Below are 10,201 nucleotides of genomic sequence, written 5' to 3'. Positions count from 1 at the left end.
GAGGTGGGAGGCGTCCAGATTCCCAAACGTGGACGGGTCACATCGCCAAAGAAAGCCCTCACCACGGGGGCCTTGCGTGCAGCCATCGCTGGGCGCTTACTCTGTGCCCCAGCCCCATTTCACAGATGCGTAGACCGAGGCCCAGTGACACAAACGCTCTGCTTCCAGGCGGAGAGCCTGGAGTCCCGGGAGACCGTGGTGGAGGTGGGAGCCCTCCGAAGCCCCTGCCTTGTCTTCCATCCCTCGGAGGCCCCACACAGACCCCCACTGCTCCCCGACCGGCGACCCCCGGGGCCAGAGACCCCACCCACGCGTCCCGTCCCACTTGACTGCCACAGGGTACCTGTCCCTGATGGCCAAGGAGGAGGCCGCCGAGCCCTGGCGGTGCCCCGGCGAGTGCCCAGCCAGGCCCCAGGGGCTCCGGGATGGGGTCGACAAGAGGGCGCCTGGTTAGGGGCGGTGGTGAGGCGCCCGGGGAGCCGGGGGCGGGGTTTGGCTCCAACTGCTGCGACCCATTGGGGGGCGGCAAGAGACGCGACCCTCACCCCACAGCCACTCAACTGGTGTGCGTGGGGTCTCAGGCACCCAGGCCCAGCAGCGGGGAAAGGGGCGTGGGCGTGGGCGTGGCCAGCGCTGCGGGGGGCGAGGGCATGGGTTGGCCCCACCCCCTGGGGGTGGGGAAGGTGGCGGCTTTTCGGGGAGGAGTCAGGTACCAGGGCCAGGGCTGGGCCTCCCCTGGGAGTCCAGAGCGGGGTACGAAGCCAAATCCTGGGGTGGGAGTGAGCCCCCAGGCTGAGTCAGGACCTAAGGGTGGTGCCATGGCCGCGCCCCTTTGGAGGCGGAGCACTCCGAAGACCGGAAGGGGGGTCAGGGGAGGAGTCAGCGGGAATCCCGCCCCCTGGTGGTGGGGAACTCTGCTGGGGGAGGAGCCAGCGTGCGTCTGGTCCTCCTTGGGGGCGGGGCCCTGGACCGGGGCTGGAATTTCGCTTGGAGCCTGAGCCGAGCGCGCTCCGTGGTCCCTGCCCGTGCCGGACGCCAGTGGTCAGCGCCAGGGCCCCAAGCACGTGACCGACACGCAGGAGCCGCGTCCCCAGAAGTGCACTACAGGGGTCCGAGCCCTGACGGCACCCCCCCCACCCCCAGTTCTCCTGCACCTCGCTGGGCGCAGGGGCCAACTATTCGTGTTGCAAACCAACGGGGCGCTGCTGCCCCTCCTGCCGCGAGGACCGGGGGAGGACCCAGCCAGGTGGGTGCGGCCCTCGCGCCACCACACCTCCTCCAAGCTGCCTGCTCTGTCCAGGCTGCGCGCGTGGAAGCGGATAGAGAAAGCGGGAGAGCAAGTCCCGGGGAGGGAGCAGGCTCAGAGCCCAGGGGACGCCACGCCTCTGTCCATCCAGGGTCGTCCTCCACCACCCAGAAGTGGGCAGGAGTTCAGACCAGGCAGGGTCGCGTCCCTCTCCCTTCCACCCTCCCTGCCTCTTTCGGAGCTCACAGCCTCCAGGGTGGCCTGGCCAGACAGACGGCGGCCGGTTCAACCCTGGCCTGCTGCCTCACCACAGGTGCGGGGCCAGTGGGCGGGAGGCAGGGCAGTGTCCCGGGTGTTGACCCGCGTGGTGACGCCGGGACCCCCCCTGCGCCCTGGCCTTGAACTTCCGGATGCTCTGAGTTCATTTTCATTTCGCACAGAGCCTGCAGACTCGCAACACCCCTGGACTGGGGGTGTCCATGGCCCAGCTGAGGCTTGGGTACCGACCCCAGGGCTGGGACACAGACACCCTGGGGGAAGAGGCGGGCGCTGGAGCACTGAGCCGGACACGGTGGGGACCAGCGGGCGGTGTCAGGGGAGAGGGCCCCGAGCCCACGCACTTGGCGGGTGTTAGGGCATGAATTCCCCAGGGGGATCTCCGCCCCGCCCTGGACCCACGTACCCCCTCCGCCCTGCAGGAAAGACCCCCATCGCACAGCTGGGAGAGCTGAGGCCCCAGCCCCCCAAAGAACCAGCCCCGGGCCTGGCCAGTGTTTGAGCTTTATTGGAAGGGGAGTGGGGAGCAGGGCCCGCCCGAGCGCCCACTCCCTCGCAGTGGCCCCCGGTGAGGCGTTAAGGCTCCGGGGCACCTGGGCAGCGGGGGGGGGGGGGGGGGGCGCCGGCCTAGGTGAGGCTGGCGTTGGAGCTGCTGGTGGCGCTGTCCCGCTTCTGCAGGCAGCGCACGCAGCTGGGCACCTGCAGGCCCGTGGTCACCTGGAAGCTGCCGCACCACACCTGCGGGCGGGCGCGGGACAGGGCAGGCTCAGACGGGGAGCCCCCGCGGCCGGGGCCGCCCCCGCCCGCCCGCCCGCCCCCAGGGGCCGGGTGCGCGCTCACGGTGAAGGCAGGCAGCAGCGGCTGTGTGAACTTGGCCTTGAAGGTGTGCAGCAGCTGTTTGGTGCGGGCGTTGTAGAAGGACAGGAGGCCTGCGGGGGCGGGGCGGGGCGCGGTCATGGGGGCGGGGCCAAGGGCAGGACTGCAGTCACGGAGGGGCGGGGGCGGAGCCAAGGGCGGAGCGAAGGTTGAAGCAGCGGGGGGCCAGTAACGGCAGGGCTGAGGCTGATGGGCGGGCCGGGGCACAGGGCGGGGACGCGGTCACGGGGCGGGGCGGTGGGGCGCGGTCACGGGGGGCGGGGCCGAGGCACAGGAAGGAGCGGCGGGGGCGTGGACACATGGGCGGGGCTGAGGGGTGGGGCGGAGCCAAGGGGCAGACAAGGCAGTGGGGGGGCACGGTCACGGGGGCGGGGCAGGCTGAGGGGCGGGGCGCAAGGTGGAGCGGCGGGGGTGCAGTCACGGAGTGGAGCCGGGGGTGGGCCGAGGGGCGGGGCGGCTGGGGGGCGCGGTCACGGGGGCGGAGCCAAGGGCAGAGCACAGGGTGAAATAGCAGGGGTCGGTAACAGGGCAGGGCCAAGGCTGATGGGCGGGCCGGGGCACAGGGCAGGGCGGGGACGCGGTCACGGGGCGGGGCCCAGGGCAGGGCATGGTCATACAGTGGGGCCGAGGGGGCGGGGCGCGGTCACGGGGGCGGGGCTGAGGGATGGGCGGAGCCCAGGGGCAGGCAAGGCAGTGGGGGGCACGGTCACGGGGGCGGGGCAGGCTGAGGGGCGGGGCGCAGTCCCGGGGCGGGGCCCAGGGCGGGGCATGGTCATGGGGCGGGGCCAAGGGGCGGGGCAGCGGGGCGGGGTCACGGGGCCGAGGGGCGGGGCAGGCCGAGGCACAGGAAGGAGCGGCGGGGGCGTGGACACATGGGCGGGCTGAGGGGCGGGCGGAGCCAAGGGGCAGGCAAGGCAGTGGGGGGCACGGTCACGGGGGCGGGGCAGGCTGAGGGGCGGGGCGCAGTCCCGGGGCGGGGCCCAGGGCGGGGCATGGTCATGGGGCGGGGCCAAGGGGCGGGGCAGCGGGGCAGGGTCACGGGGCCGAGGGGCGGGGCAGGCCGAGGCACAGGAAGGAGCGGCGGGGGCGTGGACACATGGGCGGGCTGAGGGGCGGGCGGAGCCAAGGGGCAGACAAGGCAGTGGGGGGCACGGTCACGGGGGCGGGGCAGGCTGAGGGGCGGGGCAGGCAGAGCGGCGGGGCGCAGTCCCGGGGCGGGGCCGACGCGGGGCGTGGTCACGGGGGCGGGGCGGCGGGGGCGTGGACACATGGGCGGGGCTGAGGGGCGGGCGGAGCCCAGGGGCAGGCAAGGCAGTGGGGGGCACGGCCACGGGGGCGGGGCAGGCTGAGGGGCGGGGCCGAGCACGGGGCGGGGCCGAGCGGGGCGCGGTCCCGGGCGGCGGGCTACCTTGGTGGAAGTCGCAGTGCACGCCCAGGCAGTCGGGCACGGGCGCGTCCAGCACCTTCACCTTGTTGGCGTGCTTGGCCGCGAAGCTGACCTGCAGCCAGTTGTTGACGTGCAGGCACCAGGACGCGGCCGTCTTGCCCAGCTGCTCGAAGCGGCCCAGGCTGCGGTAGGCCACGCCCACGCCGAACGCCTTGCTGTCCGGCTCGTAGCGGACCTCCCAGTAGTGCTCGCCGCCGTCGATCAGCGTGTCCCCTGCAGGCGGGCGGGCGGGCACGCGCGGTGGGACCGGGCCCAGCTACTCCCTGCACCGCAGCTGCTCCCTCCAGGCGCACCCTGGACCCCCCCCGTTCGCTCCAGGGCCCCCACGGCCAGCCCCAGGCTTTGTCCATTCCCGCCAGGTACTCTCCAGGCCTTGGCTACTCCTTTTAGATTCTCCACAAGCCCGAGCTACTCCTCCAGCATTTCCAGGCCTCCAGAAACCAGGTAATCCCCAAACCACCGCTCCTCGCGCTCCCTGGGGGCCAGCTACTCCCCCAGGGCCCAGCGGCTCCTTCCTGTGGCCGGCGGTGAATCCAGATTCCAGCCAGACTCTCCCTTGCCTCGGCTACTCCTCAAGCCTCAGTTACTCCTGTGCCTTCGGCTCAGAGTCCAGACCCCAGCTACTCCAGGTCCACAGCGCCACTCCCCCAGTGCAGCTAATCCTTCAGCTTCTGCTTCTCCTCCACTCCTGCCCCCCCCCCCGGGGTCTCTGCTGCTCCCCGGATGTAAGGCTGCTCCCGTGCACGCTGCTTCTCCAGGGCAGGTTCTCCCTGACCTCAGCTACTCCCCCGACCCCGGGACGAGGCCCTCGGCAGGTGCAGCCCCGTAGCTCCCGGGAGCCCCTCGAACGCTGACCCTCACCAATCCCAGAGGCTCCCCAGGAAAGCCCGCACCTGCAGGGCCCCGCCCAGACCGCAGCCCCACCCCCCCGCTCCCTGCCTCACCCAGCACCGTGTAGGACTCGGCCGTGAAACGGTCCCGTCCCCCGCGACCGGAGGGCATCCTCTTGGGAGAGGGGTTACCCCTGTGGGCGGCAGGGGGAGGGAGTCTCAGTTACGGCCTCGCGGCCCCCAGTCGTCCCCCCCTGCTCCGTCATGCTCAGTCATCCCCGGAACATGCCTGTGTGGTCCCACACCTGGGAAACTCCTATACACCTGTCAAAGCCCCACGCAGGGTCTCCACCCCCTTCCTGCACGCTGTGGGTTCCACCCTCCACCCCCAGCCCTGGCCACCCTGGGCCGGCCAGCTTGACACCGTCCAGCTGAGGCGGGGCGGGGCGGGGTGGGGCGGGGCACCGTAGCGGGGCGGGGCGGGGCACCGTAGCGGGGTGGGGCGGGGTGGGAGGGGCGGGGCACTGTAGCGGGGTGGGGCGGGGCGGGGCACCGTAGCGGGGTGGGGCGGGGCGGGAGGGGCGGGGCACTGTGGCGGGGCGGGGCGGGGCGGGGCACCGTAGCGGGGTGGGGCGGGGCGGGAGGGGCGGGGCACCGTAGCGGGGCGGGGCACCGTAGTGGGGCGGGGCGGGGCACCATAGCGGGGCGGGGCGGGAGGGGCGGGGCACCGTGGCGGGGCGGGGCGGGGCACCATAGCGGGGCGGGGCACCGTAGCGGGGCGGGGCGGGGCGGGGCACCGTAGCGGGGTGGGGCGGGGCGGGAGGGGCGGGGCACCGTAGCGGGGCGGGGCGGGGCGGGGCACCGTAGCGGGGTGGGGCGGGGCGGGGCACCGTAGCGGGGTGGGGCGGGGCGGGAGGGGCGGGGCACCGTAGCGGGGCGGGGCACCGTAGCGGGGCGGGGCGGGGCACCATAGCGGGGCGGGGCGGGGCACCATAGCGGGGCGGGGCGGGAGGGGCGGGGCACCGTAGCGGGGCGGGGCGGGGCACCTGGCCGGGGAGTTGACGGGCGACGCCGTCCGGCCCTTGCCGTCTTTCCTGATGTCCTGCACCTTCCCGCCCATGGCGTCCCACTCCACGGAGAGATCGTCCACCCGCAGGTTCTGATGCGATGTGGACCCGTCCAGGCGGAACATGAACGCTGGGCCGGCAGACGAGGGCGTCACGGCGACGGGGAAGCCCAGGGAGACGCGGGGAGAGACGGGCAGTGACCAGGACAAACCAGAGGACAGAGGCAGAGAGTGGGAGGGCGGGGACCGAGCTCAGAGGCGGACATGGGGACAGCAGAGACGTGGAGGTGACCGCGTGGGGCGGGGCGGGCCGGCCGGCCCGGGGACCACGCGGCGGGGTCCTGGGGTCTGCAGGGGTGCTCCAGCCGGCAGCTCTGCCCCCACTTGGACTGAGGAGGCCCTCCAGGAAGGGGACTGGGCTGCAGCAGGAAGCGTTAGGCTAGACCACGGAGGGACTTCCCCGGGGGCTCTGGGGACGCCCTCGTGCTGGGCATTCAGTCTCCAGCCCTGGGAGACCACACTTGTTGGAGGGAAGGGGGAGCAAGGGACAGAGCGGCCATGTGTGCCTGACCAGGTCACCGGGTGGGCGGGGCTGTGAGCGGGGGTGGAGCCAGTCACCTGGGGTCTCCAGGGTCACCGGCTCGGAGAACTCCCCCGCCACGGCCTTGTTGCAGGCTTTCACGCGGAAGTTCATGAACTTCATGTCGAACTTGAGACCTGGATGGCAAGACAAGATGGCGACGCGCCCAGGCTGAGTCAGAGCAAGGGGTCCGAGCCCTGGGGACCCCAGCATCAGCCCCTGCCCCACAGCACCCCCACCCGCACCCACCTGCGGGGCTAGGCAATGCTTGACTCCGCCCCAACCCAGCCTGGCCAATCGGAATGCGTTACAGCCCAGTCCCCGCCCACCCCGTGATTGGCATGCCACAAGCTGGCCAATCCGAATTGGCCCTGGGACTTTGGGTCTTCTCTCCGGGCCGGCCAGCTGGGAGGAAGCGGCACCTCCCAGGATGACTGCCGGAGCCCCTGGCCTTTGGTGGCGACCTGGGGAGCTGCTGCCTGGGCACACGGGGCCCTTGGACAAAGCCTCCAGGGACAGACGGAATCGGAATGGACATGATTTGGGTGCAAAAAAAAAGAAAGCCGAGATGCACGCGGAGTTATTTCCCATCGTCCGCATTTTCCGGGAGCTTGGTGGCGCCCATGGTGCACGCAGCCCACGCTCTCCGACTCAGCCCCCCTCCCCACCGCCTCCCCGGCTGGGACGTTCCCTGCCGCGGGGCCACAGCACCACCCTCTCCCGGCTCTGCCCTCTCATGGCACCCAGGGCCCGGCCGCCCCCGATGTCCACTCTGCAGACATCCCAAGGGAAGTCGGCACTCCCTGCTCTGAGACCCTCGTGGCTAAGCCCTCAGGATCCAGGCTGCTCTCTCCAATGTCTCCCAGATGGAGCTCAATCTGCTAACCAGCCCCAGACAGTCTCAGCCCTCCAACACACTCTGGAAACTTCTCTCGCAAGCCTTGGCCAGGCGGCCACCTCCTGCAGGCAGCCCACCCAGACTACCTCCTCCTTCTCTCTCTCTCTCTCTCGGCATCCCGTGGGGTGCGAGCAGCACCCGGGGGCTAAGGCTCTGGGCCCACACAGAGCAGGGTTCACAGGCAGCTCAGATGCAAGGAGGCGCCTAAGCCGGAACCCCTCCAAGCCCAGGAACGAGGCGGCAGAGGGCGGAGGGAAAAGTTCGGGGCAGGGGACCGGGCTCCTCCTTGGCGCGATGTCGATTTATTTCTGCAGCTTCCCGCGCGTCTCTAATTATGTCCTAATGAGAAGCGACAGCCAGGCAAAGCAGGCGGCGAGCCCGGAGGGCGGGCGTGGGCTGAGCGCGGAGCGGGGCTGGCGGCTCCCCCGGCAATTAGCGGGCTCCTCATTAGCCCTGCGGGGTAATTACAGCCGCTCAGCTGCCAAAGGGGCGGTTAGCGCCTGCGCCGGCCTCCCGCCCACCGGGGTCTCCCCGACCCGCAGGGACCCCCAAGGCTGCGCTCCTGCCAAGGCCCCAGCCGGCGGGCGGCGGGCGGCGGGGCTCACCGGTCAGGGTGTACTCCGTCTGCCGCACGCCCTCGATCACCATCCAGGGCTGGTCCTCCTTGAGGCGCGGCGGGCCCTCGAAGTTGGTCCGCCGGTACTCCAGCACGTAGTGGTCGATCTTGCTGTCCTCGTCCGGCACGTGCCACACCAGGGTCACGCAGTTGTCGGCCACGAGGGACTCGGCCAGGTCGATGACCGGCGCGCTGGGCACTGCGCGGCCCCGGGGGAGAGCCGGCTCAGGCTCCGGGCGTCGGGCAGGCGGCAGCCCCGCCACGCCCCCAGCCCGGGCCTGGGGAGGGGGCTGGGCCTCCGGGAAGGGGTGGGCGGCGAGGGAGGCAGGGCTTTCCCAGTTTTATGGCTGAGTGGGCGGGGCCTCCTTGGGTCTCCACCCACTGGTCAAGCCCCACCCTCACAGAGGTGGGGCCTTCTCAGGGATCCACCCCCAGGTGAGGAGGGTCTTCACAGGGCTCCACCCCATGTGGGCGGGGCCTTCTCAGGAGTCATCCCACACAGGATGTTCACAGGGCTGCACCTCATATGGGTGGAGCCTTCACAGGGCTCCACCCTCCAGGGGCGGGGCCTCCTCAGGTCCGCACCCAATGTGGGTGGGGCCTCTCAGGGCTCCACCCTCAGGGGCGGGGCCTCCTCTGGCTGCATCCCAAGGTGGGCAGGGCCTTTCTGGGGTTCAGCCCCTCCTCAGGGTCCCCGCCGTCCCGGCCCCCAGCACCCCCTCACCGGGCAGGAACTTGAGAGCCTGCAGAATCTGCCGCTCCTGGGCGAAGTCCACCATGAGGTGGCTCATGTTGTCGCTGGCTTTGGCTTTCAGGGACAGGCGGAAGGCAGGGGCCATGGTGACCCTGCGGGAGGGAGGCGGGAGCGGTGGCCGAGGCGGGCGGGACCCCGCCCCGCGGCCCCACCGCCGCTCCAGCCGCAGACCCCGGCGTCTTACCCGTCTTTGATCTGCTTGGCAGCCTAGAGACGGGGATGGGAGGAAAGTCGGAGGCTGCGTCAGCTGTGAGAGAGACCCATTGCAGACAGCAAGACGGAGGCGCACACGGCAGCCAGCAGGGGGCGCACGCCGCGCCGGGGCTGTGCCCGCAGGGACAGGACGGCAAAGCCCGCCCCAGCGCCCGGCACTTCCTCCTGCCACGGCGCACCCTGGCCGGCGCAGTGCGGGCGCAAGCACGCGGGGCCCTGCCACCCACGTGGGGGACCCGGATGGAGCTCCTGGCTCCCGGCTTCAGCCCGGCCGAACCCCGACGACTGCCGGCATTCGGGGGAGTGAGCAGGTGCACGGGCAATCTCTCTCTCTCTCTGTCCGTCTGCCCTTTAAAATAATTTTTTAAAAGTCACTTAATTTGAAAGGCAGCGTTACGGGGGGGGGGGGGGACAGGGAGAGGGAGAGAGAGGTCGCCCGCCTGCTGGTTCACTCCCAGATGGCCACAATGGCCCGAGCCGGGCAGGTGCAGGGCCCAAGCACTTGGGCCGTCCTCCTCTGCTTTCCCAGGCGCGTCAGCAGGGAGCTGGACGGGAAGTGGAGCAGCCGGGACTCGACCCGGCGCCCACGTGGGACGCTCAGGCGGTAGGCGGCGGCACGCACCTGGGGGAAGTCCGGGCTGTCGGCGGCCTGCAGCGTCTGGTGCGCCGTCTCCAGCAGCTCCTCCGAGCTCTCCAGCGCGCGCGTGCAGGCTGCGAGCTGGTTCTGTGGTAGCGCGCGCCGGTCACCCGCGGAGGAGGAGCCGCCTCCCCCGACCCCACCCCCAGGGCGCCCCACGGTCCGCAGGGTCCAGGCTGCTGCACCTGCTGGCCTTGCACGGAGGCGGGACCCAGCTGGGCCTGGCTCCTGGCAGCCAATCAGACACCTCCCTTAAAGGTCCACCTGTGCCGCTACACCTGAGCCCGGGGCGCCTGCTCCCCGGGGGGCCCGGGAATCTGAGCTGTTGGGAAGTTGGGGGGGGGGGCTGGGCACTGCTCAGGGACCCCAGCTTGGCAGCTAAGGGCCCATGGGAGCCACGGGAGGCGTCAGAGCCAACCGCGCGTGGGAAGAACTGCGAAGTCGGGGCACCAGGGGGAGGGGAGGGCGCCAGACTCGGGGAGGGGGCACGGGGCGGCTGGGGGGTGCAGAGGGAGGGGCCGCGGCCAGGGAGGGGCGCGCGGAGCGACGCCGCGCCACGCCCCCCACGCACGCACGCACGCACGCACCTGCAGCTCGTAGGTGCGGCTGGCGCGGTCCTGCTTGATTTTCATGAGCATGCCCTCCTTCAGCTCCTCCAGCAGCGAGAACAGGGACTGGAACTCCGCCTCCAAGTCCTCCTGCACCTTGGCCGAGTTCGCCTGCGTGCGCGGGGCGACGCTGAGGGCGCGCGCGGCGGCCAGG

At 71.8% G+C, this 10,201-nt stretch overlaps 1 protein-coding gene across 2 annotated transcripts in view; it reads right to left on the bottom strand.

The window, feature by feature from the left end:
• Positions 1–2,014: 2,014 nt before the first annotated feature.
• FSD1 (fibronectin type III and SPRY domain containing 1) overlaps positions 2,015–10,201 on the bottom strand; it is a 9,298-nt gene continuing 1,111 nt past the window's right edge. Inside the window, exons 3-13 of one of the 2 annotated variants that reach the window (XM_070058639.1) lie at positions 10,027–10,158; positions 9,425–9,526; positions 8,774–8,796; positions 8,560–8,681; positions 7,825–8,034; positions 6,360–6,458; positions 5,722–5,872; positions 4,790–4,869; positions 3,807–4,058; positions 2,363–2,451; positions 2,015–2,260 (exon numbers count right to left, since the gene is read on the bottom strand). In XM_070058639.1, the coding sequence (XP_069914740.1) occupies positions 2,150–2,260; positions 2,363–2,451; positions 3,807–4,058; positions 4,790–4,869; positions 5,722–5,872; positions 6,360–6,458; positions 7,825–8,034; positions 8,560–8,681; positions 8,774–8,796; positions 9,425–9,526; positions 10,027–10,158 (1,371 nt within the window). In that variant the 3' untranslated portion in view covers positions 2,015–2,149. The remainder of the gene's footprint in view (positions 2,261–2,362; positions 2,452–3,806; positions 4,059–4,789; positions 4,870–5,721; positions 5,873–6,359; positions 6,459–7,824; positions 8,035–8,559; positions 8,682–8,773; positions 8,797–9,424; positions 9,527–10,026; positions 10,159–10,201) is intronic. The other variant, XM_070058640.1, reaches the window with a different exon arrangement.

Source organism: Oryctolagus cuniculus, chromosome 16 (assembly GCF_964237555.1).
Source record: "Oryctolagus cuniculus chromosome 16, mOryCun1.1, whole genome shotgun sequence".
NCBI lineage: Eukaryota > Metazoa > Chordata > Mammalia > Lagomorpha > Leporidae > Oryctolagus > Oryctolagus cuniculus.
This window is presented reverse-complemented; position numbering and strand designations above follow the sequence as displayed.